The sequence below is a fragment of the Epinephelus fuscoguttatus genome, linkage group LG2 (genome assembly GCF_011397635.1).
Source record: "Epinephelus fuscoguttatus linkage group LG2, E.fuscoguttatus.final_Chr_v1".
NCBI lineage: Eukaryota > Metazoa > Chordata > Actinopteri > Perciformes > Serranidae > Epinephelus > Epinephelus fuscoguttatus.
Genome location: NC_064753.1, coordinates 1,160,084 through 1,177,882, shown reverse-complemented (window position 1 = coordinate 1,177,882; position 17,799 = coordinate 1,160,084). Strand labels below are relative to the sequence as shown.

General features: G+C 40.9%; 1 protein-coding gene across 2 annotated transcripts in view; it reads right to left on the bottom strand.

Annotated features, from left to right (window-relative positions):
- The window catches only part of LOC125905023 (transmembrane channel-like protein 3), a 223,276-nt gene that overhangs the window by 55,167 nt on the left and 150,310 nt on the right, over positions 1-17,799 (bottom strand). For both annotated transcript variants that reach the window (XM_049602785.1, XM_049602791.1), the window contains exons 14-17: positions 16,342-16,470; positions 7,984-8,051; positions 7,479-7,607; positions 836-946 (exon numbers count right to left, since the gene is read on the bottom strand). In XM_049602785.1, the coding sequence (XP_049458742.1) occupies positions 836-946; positions 7,479-7,607; positions 7,984-8,051; positions 16,342-16,470 (437 nt within the window). The remainder of the gene's footprint in view (positions 1-835; positions 947-7,478; positions 7,608-7,983; positions 8,052-16,341; positions 16,471-17,799) is intronic.

The window sequence follows — 17,799 nt, the reverse complement described above, 5'->3', positions numbered from 1 at the left end:
ACCTGTTTATCTGTAGGATGTTCCAAACAGATGTTTTTGAGCATTCACCAACTTGCTGTCCCTGTCCCAACTTTTTGTATTAACATTAAACATTTCACAAGATAAATAGTATATTGTTCTGACGAGAAAAGTTCCCTTTTTTTTTTTCCTTACAGGAAAAGTTTCTTATATTTTTTCTGGCATGACAGCAATACAATTCTGTACTAGCTAAACGTTGGCTAATCAAAGTGCAAATGCTAACTTGCTAACTTCATGAACAAAGTAACAAGTACCGGTAAGTGATGAAGGTCCAACTGTATAATAATTTGGCGATCAGTGCCACCTCCTTAAAATAATAGTAAACATTATCTAATGTCATTCTCCTGAATATTATTAAATATCATTAACAGTATGAAGTTTGGTTAGTTATTGATAATGTTATACATTTAGCCTGCAATACTATCTGCAAATAGTGAGTAGCGTTTGCATTCTTGGACCCAATATGGGCTTTAATTGAGTTGATCAGCTGCTGGACCGAGCCATGATTTCTTTGGAGACCAATAACAAGGAAAACCCATGTGCACATTTATATAAAAACAACAGTCAACATCATGTCATGTCATGTTTCAGTCACAGGTGAAACAACACAGATATGATGGATTATAGTGGGACTTGTCATGCCCACCCTATTCACTTTTATAGAAGTTGCAAAATTCAGATGCTGTTATTGACATAATTACTCTTTCTTTTGTAGGTTCCTTGACAACTACGAAATCAGCAAACATTTTAATAGGAAATACAAAGGGACCTATTTAGAATGTTTATGTTGTCAAATTTTGAACTGTTCTGCTTTTACCTGAATGGTCCACAGTGCTGTGATGGTCTGTATCTGACTATGGCAAAGATGGTGGGCAGCATACACAGAAACAGCATGAAAAGCAGCATTGCCAGGTAGAAATTGTTTGATCTAAAAAAAAAAGGCAAAACAAAAAGAACATGGATGTTTTAAAATTAACATTGACATGTTCACATTCATGTAGTTTCAAACATTTGCTCTACTGGTGCTTTTAGCGCAAACAGTTGATCAATTCAGCAAAACGCAGCAGATATTTAAGTGAATGTGGGTAAACTAGCCTTGGTTACTGCAATCCATTCATTGGGTCGAAACCCAATTACTCTTCTAGTGCTTCTTTTGACAGTGAGTGAGTGTGATGACAACATCTCCTGACTACACTGGGCATGTTTACATGCACACAAATATTTGCCCATGATTCTAAATAAGACAATATTCTGAATTTAATATGTGTCATGTAAACAACATATTCCATTTGGATTTTCTCATTTAGCCATTTTTCCGCATTTAGCAGTTTCCGATTAAGCCACGTGGGATATGCCGGTATAATTTGGGTTTTAATAGTATACTTTGGACATGTATACTGCCAATTCAAAATATGCATCTTAACTGGGGTTTTTATCTTGTCTGATGGACACATTGTACACAAACCCACTTGCCAACAGTTTGCACGGCTGGTGTAGATATGCATGCCCAAAAGAAAAGCCCACATTTCTGGTCTGAAAGGGAAACAAACCTACTATTAAACATTTTGAAAGATGTGGATATCAACAGCTTTGTAGATATGTACAAATATCACAAGAAGGCTGTCCTTTTCAAGAAGGTGGTTGAAGGAATGAAATAGGAAGGCTTTGTTCACACACACCCAATCCACCAATGGTATGAAAACTTAAAGAAAATTGGGCAAAGAAACAAAATGACAAGTTGCTCCAGCCATTCCACTCCTCTGTATTTCGGCATTATAATCAACATGTTAGGGCACATCAAAGAGAGTGTAAACAAAGAAATAATCATTTTCATTAGCCAAGGAAGAAGTTCAGTAGGAATATTGTCTTCTCTGTACTAAGGGCAAAAACTGGAATATTTTGTGCATGTAAACGTAGTGACTGCCATGAGTACAGCAACTGAAGCAAGAAAGGGGACTCCACAGTGCACTGGCATTTCATCACTGAACTTAGATTGAAATACTCTTTAAAAAAAATTCTGATATCAAAATCAAGATTTTATATCATGGCATGATATCTTAGTAAAACTCAGGGACAGTCTCATGGATAAGACATAAGATTGCACTGATACATATTTGATCTAAATGAATCAAACAATGAGTCCAACAATGAATCAAATGCCTGTTTTGTGCAATGTGAAAGAGATGACTGGTGGTGGTGGTGGTGAACCCATACAGAATTATCACTTATTTTTTTTAAACTTTGGTCAGGCTAGCTTTTTCCCTCTACCTCCAATCTTTATGCTAAGCTAGGGTAACTATGTTGTGATTCCAGCTCTGTGTTTAACACACACATTTTTTAGGAAACACATGTTTGCCAGGAACACTAGACTACTTCAATGGTAAATGGACTAGACTTTTATAGCCCCTTTCTAGTATTCCAACCACTCAAAGCACCTTTTCACTGTGAGTCACATTCACTCATTCACACACACATTCACACACTGGTGGCCAAGACTACTATACATGGTGCCCTCTACTACTCAGTTAACCATTCACACTTACTCACACATCGATGGAACAGCCATCAGGAGCAATTTGGGGTTCAGTGTCTTGCCCAAGGATACTGGAGGAGGGCTGGAGGAGCCAGGGATCAAACTGCCAATCTTACGATTAGTGGACGACCCGCTCTACCTCTTGAGCCACGGGAGGTAGAGCCATAGCAATGCTGAATTGAAATATACATCATGCCATCACCATAGGACACTGTGTGACTTGCTGTTGCCTGATCCCTGCAGTTTTTAATGCTCCCTTTAATTGCTTTTACTTTTGAGTTTTTAATGCCTTCTTTATAAATCTGATGGTCTGGAGTCTAGTTCTAAACTTATCTTTACCTGGGGCGTTGGTGGCTTACTGGTTGAGCAGGTGCCCATGTACAAGGCTGTCGCCGCAGCAGCCCGGGTTCGAATCCAGCCTGTGGCCCTTTGCTGCATGTCATCCCCCCTCTCTCTCTCCCCCTTTCATGCTTACCTGTCCTGTCCAATAAAAGCAAAATGCCCTAAAAATATCTTTAAACAAACAAACAAACAAAAACTTATCATTACCTGACTTTGAACTGGAGTTGACTTTTACTTCAGGAGAGACCTACCATAGAACAAGTCCGCCAGAGCATATCTTTACAATTTTACCTGCTGTAGGGCCATTTTTTGGAGTATTTTAATATGCTATACATCAACCCTACAACCCTTAAATCCCAAATTTTAATATGTGTGGACATATGTCCATACTAATGAAAGAAATTGCTAAAAAGTGCAATAAACCACTAAAAAAATGAAAATTGTTTTTGTTTTTACACATATTTTTCTAAATATAGAAATATTATGGCTGTATCCCTCAAAATTGTAAATGTAAAAAAGCTGTACAAAATCCTTTCAAACCACAGAAAATTTATTTTGAGTGTTTTCATAACTTAATTTTTGAGATACACTCATTTTTATAAAATGTGACAAAAACGAAAGTTAAATGCACATTGTGCACAATTAGCAAAAATACAACATGTACATTAAAATAAACTATTTACAATAGAACAGCCAAAGTTCAAAGTTCAAAGTCAAACATTACTTTTCAGTAGCACTAGCTGTGATAGGTCTTGTGACAGTTCCTGTCCACGATGAGCAATATTTTTGCTGCATTTTTATTGGTGTTGGCACACAGTGTTTTGATGGCAGCCCGGTGAAAGTACATCCTGAACAGCTCAGATGGAGAGGGATTGTCCACATACTGTGATAGAGGTGGCTGCACACCTGGCCTCCTTTTGGGCAGAAAACGTGGTAGGGGATGTGGCAAGATGTCAGGCTCCTTTTCGGTTCTCCAGCCAGCTGCATCACCAGGGAGTGTCTCTGACCTGGAGCCTCTGTTTGCTGGAGACCGACTCCTTCCTCCCCCTCTGCCTCCCTCTGGGGTGCAGGGCGAGGCGACCCCCCCCACTTGCTCCTCCTCATCATCGTCAACTCTGCACACAGATGTTACACAGTGTGTTAGATGTGTTCAACATGAGAGTAATACAATAATGGTGCGTATTTAGTGCAAAATGCTTTCAGTTGTGTTACATATATATTTTCTTCACTTTACTCAAAAACAAACAATATTTCATGAATATATACATACATGTCTTAGGAAGATGAGGTCGGCGTCATCTCCACTGTCGGCAGAATCCGGACCAGATGAGTGGACTGAATCTTCATCCGACGCTGTAATTAGCTTGAAAGCTTCGCGCCGGGAGAAAAGCCGTTTCGCGCGTCCAGGTTGCTGCGGTTCCATAAATATATGTGTGCGAGTGTGTGGTGAGTGTCTGGTGTGTGTGTGTGTGTGTGTCTAAGTGTTGTTGTGAAAGAGTAAAATACAAAACAGGAGCGAGAGCGAGTGCGTGACTGCAAGCTGAGAGAAATATTTACCGCGGAAGAAAGAGAGGAATTTCCCGGGAAATGACGCCACTCCTTGTTGCCGCGGGTAGTGTCGCGAGAAAGACATGCAAGAAAATAGGTTCGTTCGAGATGAGCCAGTCCTGCGCAGATTCGATCACCGGCGATCGGCGCACAATGCGCTTTGAGCAGTAGACGGAACTGTGTTTCCGGCTAACGTGTCTTAAACCTGCGGGCAGCCGGCGGCTCTTGGTCCTGGATAGAGTGGCTTCTGCTGTAGTGGCTACCCCTGCTGATGTCCCTGTCTTTAATTTCACCCTGTCCTCCCAGTCCATCCTGGGCGTAATCCAGGCTCGTTGCTGCTGTCTATAACCTCTTCAGTATCAATGGTAATGAAATCCCCCAATCCAAACTCCCCTCAGAGCCTGTCCTCTCCTGAATTGACCCTTCTCTAAGTCTCGCCCCCAGATGCAGGCTGGCCAATTATAATGTAGCATCAGACCAGCTCAGACCAGGATCCGACAACAGCAAAGCTGTGCTTGACTTTGACCCTAATGCAGTCATTTTACATTTCCTTCATTCTCAGGCTGGTTTGGTTTTGAGCTAAATGTTGTGTCTGGGGCACGTTTATTAATGATAGCTCATTACCTGGAGAGGTTGGAAAAAGACATATGTTTCTTCCCTGTTCCAAAACCAAAATCAAACCCTGAAAAGTGTAGGGTTAGCGAGCTAGTTACTTAAGATATAGTCTACTGAATGTATACACATGCTGCTTTTGCTTTTTAATAATTATAACAATAAAATACCTACCCTGCTGTACAGGAACCCATGAAGGGTAGCAAGGAAACTTTGCTGGTATTCAACTGGCTGTGTGTCATCACATTGTGCGCAGATGAATGTTGTTTGACTTCCCCAGGAGATCCTTGCCCATCCATCTGCAGAGGTCTGGGTGCTGGCAGTGGCCACACAACTGGTTCCATATCGGAGAAGTTTCCCTTTATATTCATTGTCTTCTGTTGTGATCACCAGCGGTGTGGGGGTTTACTTTTACACTGTGATCTGTAGTCTAGTCAGGCTTAAGCTTCTAACTATCTTTGTCTATTTAAACTGCTTTTGCTGCTGAGTGAGTACGACACCATGGATATATCCTTCAAGCGCATTGTGTAGACCCCTCTCTCTGCTTCTCTCTGAATCACTATTTTGTTTTTCCAAAAATATGACAATATTTCATCAGGGAGGGCAGTCTGATATAATGTGGTCTCCATGCTTACTCTGACAGCTCGTTGGACCATCACAAAGGGGCGAGGCTTACTGAAAATATCAATTCCGCCTCCTGCATGTGGAGCCGGCCATCTGCAGTCTGCCTCCAGCACCTTCACCTAATCCACTGGTTCACTATCCCCTTTGTTGGACCTTCCAAAGTGCAAACATCCCTGTTTGTCACTTCCGCAGTTGGAGTCTTAAATTTCTATTAATTTTGATTGCTTTTAGCCTTAACTGATGGTTTCTCCAGCAAGGCCCTGTCCAGCATCCTGGTTCTGTACTGCATAGCCCTATCTTAAACAGTGCAGGTGCTGCTGGTGCTGGTGTTTGTTTTGGTTTTGTTTCCTTCCCCTGCTTATACATACCTGTACGGGTTACTGAAAAGCATGCAAGACCAAAATATTCCTACAGGCAACACAGAAACAATCTCATCACAGTAAAAAACACCTCTTCAGTCCCCACTGTCAACTTAGCTCTTACTGTTTGCCAAATGTAAAATCCCGTGATAACAAATCTTTTTATCTGCCAGGATTTTATCATCACAGATTAATCTTTTCATAATCACAAAGTATTGGATAAATCCTGATGAACATGCCCTTCTCATTCAGTTTTCACCCCCAGAATATGCATTTCTCCAGCAGCCAAGACTAACATTGTGAGGGGGCAGCCTTGCAGTGATATACAACAAAGCTATTGGCTGTACTCCAGCCCCCCCTGCTCAAGGCCCTACTCCTCTCTCCTGACCCTGAACCCTCCCACACTGACTCTCTCCTGCCCCCTAAATTCACTCTCTGTTCCTCGTTTCTGTCGAGGCTTTACTTCCTCACACATATTTTTTAATTCCAATAATTATCAGAGCCTCGATGCGGAGAAGCTTGTCAGTGTTTTTAATATTTCTTGAACAGTATCTCCCCTGCATCTCTCAAACATCTGATGCTCACTTGTCAGTGTTATGTTAAAGAATCAAAGTGCATATTGTGATCTTTATCTTTGAAGCTATTATAATTATGTACAACAGAGAATTACAGCTACAGTAAAAGAGTTCGAGAATAAACTTGTGATATAAAATATTTAAAAAAAAAATTGTACATACGTATCACCTCAAAGAACACTGCTGCCCAAGGAATGAGTTTACTTTTTGAATTAATACCATAAACTCATCAAAAAATAATGCCATTAAGGATGCAGAACACAGCCATGTTAAAGATAGCCATAATTGCAATAATAATACACCAAAGCATAAAGTGTGAAGTGTGTCCTAAAAAAAAAATAAAATAAAAAGATAGCCTAGTATGTAATATCACTATTCATCAGATAAAATTTGGTTGAAATTTTAGCCAATTAAATGCATGTAGCAAACTTAATAAAGCATCCAATAACAAATATCAGAGCTAGATAATTATAGGCTGTTCTCAAAAAAGGTTCATACATTGTCCTACGAAAAGCAATGCACCCAGACTCAGACATATCCCACATATTTTGAAAGGCTGCGATCACATGACTAATGCACTAATGGTAGTAAACAAGGAAGCGGTCCCAAGCAATATTGTAAGGAGGTGGGTTGAGATAGTGGATGGGTCACAAAAACCTGGACTTTTCCCTAAAGACAACCAATTTTGTAAAATAATGGTGTCTTGTAATCCCATGAGAGATGGGCTAAATGATTGGCATGACACAAAAAGTTAATGAATGAATAAATGCATATATATAGCAGTGTATACCACTAATAAGACTATACAAAAATATATTAATAACACACATTCAACCACAAATGTGTTTGTGTCCTTGCATGTCAGACCTGGAGGCTCGGAACACCTGCTGATGGGGAACATTACAGGTGAGGACAGCCCAGCTCCTCAGATACATCAGACCAATCAGCTTCAACACATTGAAGGCAGGAAGACAGGGAGAGAAAAACGCTCCCATCCTGGAGAAAATAAAGAGAAAAGTCAGAACACATATACATACAGCCACTGGAGCCTAGCCCCATATAAAAGACATTACATCCAGTGGCTCACGGTTTCAATTCATTATGTTCATTGCTGCAAGGTGACATTTCTGAAATGAGTTGAGGAAATACAGTGGAGCCAGCCACTGATGTGTGATGGAGAGATTATAGAGGGTCACAGTACTTTAAACAGGGTCATGGAGACTGGTCAGCACTGGCCCCACTATTAACTCTGAGTTACACTTTCTATTATACACACAGTGCCAAGGCCAAGGTGATACAGTAGGAACAAAAAGATCGATACCCTTCATATTAAATCTTCTGTCAAATATTTTAGACAAATTTTCTTACTTACCAGATCATTCCTTGGTTATATATCAGATGCAAAACATTCTCTGCTATTTTGAATTCTCCATATTCAGGCTGAGAAAAGACCAAAATAAAGCATGCATTAATGTGGTGTTGTGGATTTTTTTTCCTCTTTAAGTTTTAAATCATAGGTTCTCCAAATGATGCATTCTATCAAATAATGGTTCAGCAGGCTGTTTTTTGTTTATAAGGTTTTTTTTTATACTGTAACCATATTTGGTGTCAGTAATTTGTGCCACATATTATTGCATTGAAACTCCCCTTCCACTCAAAACCTTTTTTCTTATATATGCAGAGTTTAACACAAGAAAGCTGTTTTTACAATTATCTGCTTTGTACTCACCTGAAATCTCAGTTGAATGTACCAGCAGAATTTGGTTTTGTGACATCTCAATGTATTTGGAAGACAATTGCAATACAATATGCAACTTGGAGATCAAAGTATCAAAGAGGAGCTACTCTGAAAAATTACTCTGCATCAGTGTGGAGGAGACTGCCGACAACACCACATAAAGGAGGTCATCTCCTCACCATCAACTGATGGATGGTTCCATGGAGACCCATCAACTGACTGATGACCCAAATGTGTTGTACTCGCCCATCCCTGCTACCCCTCCCCGGCCCCTACTAATTTATGAAGGTATTATTGGTGAAAAAGGTTAAAGCACCTGTAACAGTAGAATTTGTAGTTGTGTACAGTGATTTGTATGCGTGTAATAATAATTTCCCCTCTGGGATCAATAAAGTATTTCTGATCTGTAAGAATGAGTTGTGTACTTGTACAGTGATTTGTATGTGTGTCAGTATGAGTTGTGTACTTGTAGATTTTTTTTCTCTCCACAAATACAACACAACACTTACACATTCACAAAGTCTTAATTACAGGTGCACAAATCCTATTTTATAAGTCACAGATTAAAAAACTGACACGCTCACATTTTTGCTTGTATTGTTGCAGTATATTTGGTGCAAAACATATTTGTGCACCTGTATCAAACAATGTGAAGTTGTGGACAAAATTTGAGTATGTGTAAATGTGAATGTGAACTTGTGCAAAAAATGTTCAATGTATGTAAAATACTTTCTCAGGAAATTATTTGTATTCTTTGAAAACACAAATACAAATCAATAACTACAACTGCTCGAATCTTTCCCATGAGTCACAGATTCTGTTTCCTTCAACTACAAATCACAAATCGCGCCTCCACTGAGATATTTGGTGAAAAACTGTCTGTGCATTCAGTCTATGGAGAAAAAGGCGGGTGCTGATCTGAAATCGACTAATTCCACAGCCAATCAGAGGAGAGGGGCTTTTGTCCCACAGCCAATCAAATGAGGGGGGGTTTTGTCTACATTGCGGAGTGAGAAGGAGAAGAGTTCCCGCCGGTGGTGGATTGGATTTAAACAAACAGCAGCAGAAACAGAGATTTTCAATTCATTCATTCATTCATTCAAGGTAGGTTGTGTTTTTAACCACATTAACAAATAAACTCTGACACGAAGCTGAGAAATTTAGCGTCCTGTCACTCTTGCTCCAGCACCCCTAAAATTGATCTAAGCACCCCTAAAAATAAATGAATTTTCAATGTTTCCCATTACTCATATAGACTGTGGTGGCCCACATTCTATGTAATCCTCCTGGGTCTCTGTCTCTGATGAACATGGAGACTCAGTTCCGCCCTCTGAGACAGAGGCTAACATTACATCATTATTATTAGCCTCTGTTGCAGCTTACTGTCATTTCACTCCGGTTGCGACTTTATTTATTTATATAAAAAGTCCAGACACTGAACAGGGAACAGAGTTGGTGTTTCGGTTTAAGTGGTGACCGTGTTATATGGTCACATAGGTGTTCTCATAAGCCTTTAGTAGTTTAATAATTTTAAATACATACACGTCTGTGTTTAATATCTAAGTTATGCTAAAGTTAAATTGTGTTCAGAAGACTCATTCACCTCTTGTAACGTATCTTGTAATGTGAGAAAGTCACTAGTTAACACGGTCACCACTTAAACCGAAACACCGAATCCACTGACGCTGGTAGAGAGGAGAGAGTGAATAAAGAGAGGGAGCGATGACATTAAGAAAGCCGCTGAATCAGATCAACAACACGTTATTAGGCCCTGAGCAACGACGAAGTCTTCCGAGGACCCTATTGAAATCGTGCAGTTTATTAGGGCCCGAGCGACGACGAAGTCGTCCGAGGACCCTATTGAAATCATGCTGTTTATTATTATTATTATTATTATTATTATTGTTGCGACATTTCATGCCCCAATTTCAGCCCTTTCCCAAATTTCAAAATGCTTCTAACTTTCCACATTCGTCTGGCCGCATCCGAAATTCGATATTTATGGGCGGTTGCACATGGTCGACGCGAAATGCCGAAATAGCGCCCTCTACAAATTTTCAAAAAACCCTCCCCATTGGGGTTAGTTTGTTGTAGACAAACGAAATTTGGTACGCACATGTATCATACCCAGACGCACAAAAAAGTCTCTTAACGTCATGGTAAAATCCCAACAGGAAGTCGGCCATTTTGTTTTGAATTTTCTCATTACGGCAATTTCCACAACTTAAATTTTAACGAACTCCTCCTAGGGATTTCGTCCGATCAACTTCAAAGTTGGTACAGATCATCCTGAGAACATGCTGATCAAAAGTTATTAAAAGCTTTTCTCTATGTGAAGGAGTGTGGCCGCTAGGGCGTGACACATTTTGGCGACTTTTCGTTTTCTTACCATCGAATTTTGAACGGACCTCACGCCGACATACTTGATCTCAGCAGCTTCAAACATGCTGGACATGATGATGGCTCCGCCCCGAACGCCCCGATATGTTAATATCCCATCTTACTCATTGTGCCCCCCGGTGGTAACAGGAAGTGACCAGTTTTTACTTTAACATGTGCTGATGCCACAAACTTGACCGCATCAACTTCATTCCACTTCTAATGCATGCAGAACAAGTTGGTGAAGCTACCTTATGAACGCTGTGAAGCTATGTCTAATGGTGTCAATGTGGTGGCGTGGTGACTATCGATCCCTCGCCACCAAATACGTTTGGCTTTTTGATGGCTTCAACGACCTCATCTCCTCATGAAAATGGATACACAGGTCAAGAATGGCAAACTCTTACAACTGATAGGGGCATTGCCCATGGGGGGGGGGGGGGGGACAAAATGCCTCTATAGCGCCCCCTTGAAATTTTCAAAAAAACCCTCCCCATAGGGTTTCTTTTTGAGTTTGAACATGAAAATGGGTATACATGTGTATATTGTCCAGACACACATAAAAGTCTCTGGCAGCAATGGTCTACTCCAAACAGGAAGTCGGCCATTTTGATTTTGACTTGTCATTTTGGCATGATTTCCACGTGTTGTATTTTCACGAACTACTCCTAGGAATTTCATCCAATCGACAAATTTTTTTACAGATCATCCAGAGACCATGCTGATCAAAAGTTGTGCTCTGCATGTCTGTAGGTCAAAGGGCGTGGCTGCTATGCCACTGCCATTTTTGATCCATCACCATGCATATTCAAGCAGCTTTCTCTCCCACACAATTCATCCAAACTGCTGCCCTCAATGCCTCCATATGCTCGAAGGCAATTTTGCTCATGGCGCCCCCTTGTGGAAACAGGCAATGCCATCTTTTACACTGAGAAACACCAACCTCAAGCTCCTGACCTGATCAACTACATTTTGTGGCCACATGACGATCAAGTTGATGAATCTCCACAGTGACACACGTGTCCTGTCATGTTGCAGGCTGTGGCGGCGGCAGTGGCGACTTTTCATCCATCCCCACGGAACATCAACTTGGTATAAATCCTTCATGCATTGTCCGATTTGCTCGAAATTTCACATGTGTGATGAGGGTCCACCCCTGAAAGCACCTGGCCACATCTGGTTACGCTCGTAGCGCCACCTGGTGGATGAACGAAACATTGCATTTTTTCCGCTCCTGCCAGCTTTTCCAGGTTCTCCCTTCTCGCTTCGCGTCACAGCCCCCGTGTGCCTCAGGCCCCCGCAGTTGCATGGGGAAGCGAGGGCCCGATCACAGCTGCTTGTAGCTTTAATTAGGGCCCGAGCAGGAGACCTGGGAGGTCCCTGTTGTTTTTCGAATGATTATTATTAGGGCCCAAGCACCGACCGAAGGCCGGCGAAGGCCCTATTGAAACTGCTCCATTTATTATTATTATTATTAGGGCCCGAGCACCTAGCGGTGCGAGGACCCTATTGAAATGCAAGAATTTTTTATTATTCTTCTCCTTCCTCCAAATGAATTGCCTTTTTGGGAGGCTTAACATACCTGAAAACTCATGAAACTTTGCACACATCTCAGAACTGGTGAAAAATTTGATATTTTAAGGGTCTTGTGCGCGAGTTCCAAAAAATGGCTCAGTAGCGCCCCCTACAAAACTTTGAGGAAACAGCCCCTGAAGCCAGTTTAACCTACATGTGTGAAACTCGGCAGACTTATGTAACGCTCAGAGACGTACATAAAAGCCTCTTGGAGGCATGCTCTAAACCCAACAGGAAGTCAGCCATTTTGAATTTACTGTGCAATTTTGGTGCATTTTTGGCCATTTCCAGGGGTCATAAATGAACAAACTAGTCCTAGAGATTTCATCCGATCGACTTCAAACCTTGTTCTGTCACATCCCAAGACCTTGAAGATGAAAAGTTATCAAAAGCTTGAGTTTTCGTCAATGCGTGTGACCGTGGGATGGCGTCACAGTTAGGGGTCTCGCCACTAAACAGGAAGTAGTTTATAACTCCAGCATACATGGTCCAATCTTGCCCAAATTTCACAGGATTGATGACAGTCTCGCCCTGAACACATCTACATGTCAATAATTAGAAATAAACATAGCGCCCCCTACTGGCAACGGGAAATGTCATGTTTTAGACTTTAATGTACATCTCCTACTGAATTGACCAGATCCACCTCAAACTTGGTGAAAAAGTCATAAGACGTTGATGATGCTTTATTGTGGAAACTGTGAGTTTTCGTCGAAGGGCGTGGCCACGGCCTGGCGGAGAACTTTGATGTTTCGTTATGATGATAAACGTTGCTGTAACTTGACTCCACGTGGGTATATCTTGCCAAAACTTCACACATATGATGACAGTCCAGCCCTGAACACATCTACAGAGGAATATTGAATCACTGCCATAGCGCCACCTACTGGCAACAGAAAGTTACTTTACACATTCTTTGATGTCCCTCTTCTAGCAGGTTAATCAGAAGCACCTCAAACTTGCTGGTCTAAGTCCTTAGACCTTGATGATACTTAGAAATGAAGCTTTTGAGTTTTCATCAAACGCTGTCACTGTGGCGCCACCTTGTTCGCCATCAAACACGATGTTGTTTTGAAGGGACAAGGGGTGCTTGAAAACTCACCAAACGTGGTATACATATCACAGATCACAAGTCCTGTTGTCTGATGTGGTTTTTGTGCTTTGATGCACCAAGATGGCTCAACAGCACCCCCTAAGATATTTCAATTAAGCAGCCCCCAAAGCTGGTTTGACCTGCATGTATGAAACTTGGTAGGCACCTGTAACAGTCTATCACGTACAAAAAAGCCTCTTGGAGCCATGCTCCAAACCCAACAGGAAGTCTGCCATTTTGAATTTACTTGTGCCTCTTTTGTGCATTTTTGCCCATTTCCAGGGCTTGTAAATTAACAAACTTGTCCTACAGATTTAATCAGTTTGGCTCCAAACTTGGTGTATGTAAGCTTTGGCATAAATAGTCCTGTCTCCACCAAACTTCACATGATTCATATTTGTCCCGCCCTGAACACATTTTCATTACCATATTGCCTGATACTCATAGACCCACCTCGTGGCGACAGGAAGTAGGTCTCATCAAACGCTTATTTTTCAATTTATCTCAAAGTTACATGCTGTGGTGTATATTTGATGTACAAAAACATGATGTATAATTAGTGCGCTCTCCAGCTCCCTCTAGTGGAAAGAGGAAGTGATACAAAATGTGAAATATGTCATTCCAGCACTGTATCAAGGATATGCAGAGTCACTCCTGCATGCGATATCTAACTTTGACAGAAATGAACTGACGCGTCAGAAGGCGTCCTGCCAGCCCCCCCGAGTTGCGTGAAGGTGCAAGGGCCCGTTCATCGCTGCTTGCAGCTTTAATTTTCTGATTGTTTCACAACGGTTACGTTCAACAGCACAAACTTCCCGACATACCTCTGCCCAACCCTGCAGCTCCACCTCAAACCTCAGAGCAACACACAGAGAGAGGACAATAGGAGTAATTGTCAGTTTACTACGTTACCATCTCTCAAGCATAGATATTAACTAGTATTTTTATAGATCCATGTTTTCAATCTACAAAGGATTATCTTGTAAAACAGCATATGAATCTGACGCTTTCCCTTCTGCGTGTCTTGTCTGAAAACTAACCCTGCATGAGCCGATCTCACCCGGGGTCACAGCTCTCCTCTCAGTGGCACCACGACCGTGCCACACACGCGCCCCGTAATCTCTTGTTACAGTTTATGGCAGATAAGACTACAACAATACACACATCGTAACATGTGTATGATAATCAACCGCTCCACGGATTGATTTCTCAATGACTTCATTGAAAACAAATGCACACGGCAGGGAGGAGGGTTAGTAAAACAGAGGAAAAGTGACAGGACGCTAAATTTCTCAGCTTCGCGTCGCAGTTTATTTATTAATGTGGTTAAAAATACAACCTACCTTGAATGTTGCCAAAATCGCTATCTCTGCTGCTGTTAGTTTGAAAACAATCCAGCACTGGCAGGCCTTCTCTCATTCTCACTCTGCCATGCAGACAAAAGTCACTCTCCTTTGATTGGCTGTGGGACAAAAGCCCCTCTCCTCTGATTGGCTGTGGGACAAAAGCCCCTCTCCTCTGATTGGTTGTGGAATCAGTCGATCTCAGATCAGCACCCGCCTTTTTCTCCATAGACTGAACGCACAGATAGTTTTTCACCAAATATCTCAGTGGAGGCACGATTTGTGATTTGTAGTTGAGGGAAACAGAATCTGTGACTCGTGGGGAAGGAAACAGAATCTATGACTTGTGGGGAAGGAAACAGAATCTGTGACTCGTGGGGAAGGAAACAGGATCTATGACTCGTGGGGAAGATTCGAGTAGTTGTAATTATAGATTTGTATTTGTGTTTTAAAGGAACACAAATAATTTCCTGAGAAATTATTTTACATACATTGAACATTTTTTGCACAAGTTCACATTCAGGTTTGCACATATTCAAATTTTGTCCACAACTTCACATTGTTTGATACAGGTGCACAAATATGTTTTGCACCAAATACACTGCAGCAATAGGAGCAAAAATGTGAGCGTGTCAGTTTTTTAATCTGTGATTTGTAAAATAGGATTTGTGCACCTGTAATTAAGACTTTGTGAATGTGTAATGTTGTGTTGTATTTGTGGAGAGAAAAAACAAATCTACAAGTACACAACTCATGCTGACACACATACAAATCACTGTACAAGTACACAACTCATACTTACACACATACAAATCACTGTACACAACTACAAATTCTACTGTTACAGGTGCTCAAACCTTTTTACTATACCTTACTACTATACCTTCATACTAATCCTTCACCGGCACTCAGGATCTGTGAAGGGGATGTGTGTCCATTCTTTTACAAAAAGAAGACAAGGAAGGAACCTGGCCCTGACACTGGCCCTCATTTAATAAAACAAACTTATGACAGAAAACTGGGTGTATAGTCATTTCCAAGCACAGCTCTGTATTTGTCAATGAGGACGTGAGTGGAAGCTACGATTAAATCTCATGTCAGGTCTCGACTCCTGTACATAAGTTTGAGTCAGCGTGAACCTACGGTGCAGCATAGTAAATCTGGCTGAGGTGGAGAATTGCTATTGACCCAATTCTGACTGACATCTAAGTATTTGCAGCCATAGATTAACACTTTAAAATGTATAGAGTGCATAGAAACCCCGCCTTCTTACCCGACCAATACATTCTGATCACATCACAGATTTTTTTATTGCTTATCTTGGCTCAAGGAAAGTTTTACATATATGCAACCTCAATGGATCAAAAATTCATAATGAAAAGATTTCAAATTAACCTTGGTGGCAGTTGGAGGTGTCCGGTCAACGGTTATTTTACTGGTCTGTGGGGAAAATGCTTTGTGGGCCTCTAGATCTCACTAATATATATCTTGTTAACTTAATCTATACAAAAAAAATTAAAAATGGATATTCACTGTTTTACAGCAGTTATACTTTTTTTTAAAAGTTTTAAAACACAAAAACTCAACGCGTGTACAACTTACAAACTTGCTCTCTAAATCCCAGCAACAGCAGTCACTTAGGTAGCGAACGACCAAACCTCTGATGAAGTCAATGAGCAGGATGCTGGCCACTGTGAAGATCATGTCAATGATGGACAGCTTCAACATCTCCTGGAGACACACCATACACATTGTCGTGAGAACATCATGTAAATATACAAACTTATGCAGTTTCTTTAATTATTCACCACTCAAAGCAGGCTACTCAAAACCTGCTCATTACATTAGTAGTGTCTGCAGCTGTGTGTTTCAGCACTCAGCTGCTGTCTGCTGTCGGTGGCCGACAAGGACAAACGCGATGCAAATAGAGAAACGCACTGCATATAAGAAAACAAATGCAAAGGGAAAATGCTGCAAATACAGAAATGTGCTGCAAATACAGAAACACACTGCAAATAGAGAAACGCGCTGCATATGAGAAAACAAATGCAACGGGAAAACGCTGCATATACAGAAAGGTGCTGCATATACTGAAACGTGCTGCAAATAAGAAAACAAATGCAAAAAGAAAATGCTACATATACACTCATACAACGAAAGTGCTCCAGACCTCTAGGGGCAGTGCTGAGCTTCCACCCGAGAGACAGACGAGTGAGCAAGAAGAAGAAAGTTATGTTTGGAGGAAAGTTGGAGCCAAGACAGGCAACACAGAAAGATACGTATTCTTTTTTCTTTTTCTTTCTTTCTTGTTTTTCACATGTGGCCCTCATCTTTTACTGTATAATTAAAGTGAAGCTCGTGCTGGTGTTTATTTGACATTAGCATGCTACAGACTTTGAGTTCTACACAAGTAGTGTATCCGTAGTAGTAATGTTAGCTAACGTTATTTTCCTGGACACCGCAGGTTTCAGTTCGGAGGCCTACTTTTCTGAACATTTTTTTAATGTATAATACAGAGGTCATGATTACATTATAGACTTATTCATTATTGCCTTATAACAGATCATATCATAAATAATTTGACATTAGTTTTTGGGTTATAAAATTAAATATTATCTATTTGTGTTTAGAGCTGAACCGCTGTGAAACAATCATAAAATAATGTTGTCTCTGATTTGCCTGCTGTCTATCAGCACTGAGTGCCACCTCCTCCCATTCAGTCTGTACCGCGGACACAACGCTGCACTGCCCGAGACCGAGGAGGAGGACAGAAAAGACACTTTTGCTACTCATAATGAAAACTCCATGGGCTGCAATAATCCAAGATCAGAGGCTCACCGCAATTATAGGAAATATGCACCAGTGGGATAAAAACATGAAGGTGAAAGTGATTGCATCCAGCAAGGACTTTCACCCAACTTTGATTATGATGATAATAATAAATAATAGCAATGATAATGATAAATAATCTAACCCAATACATTCATGAAAATGAAACAAAAGAGCCTAACATAGGAAACAGATTATCATGACATTTATATTAAATCCTAAAAACAAGGA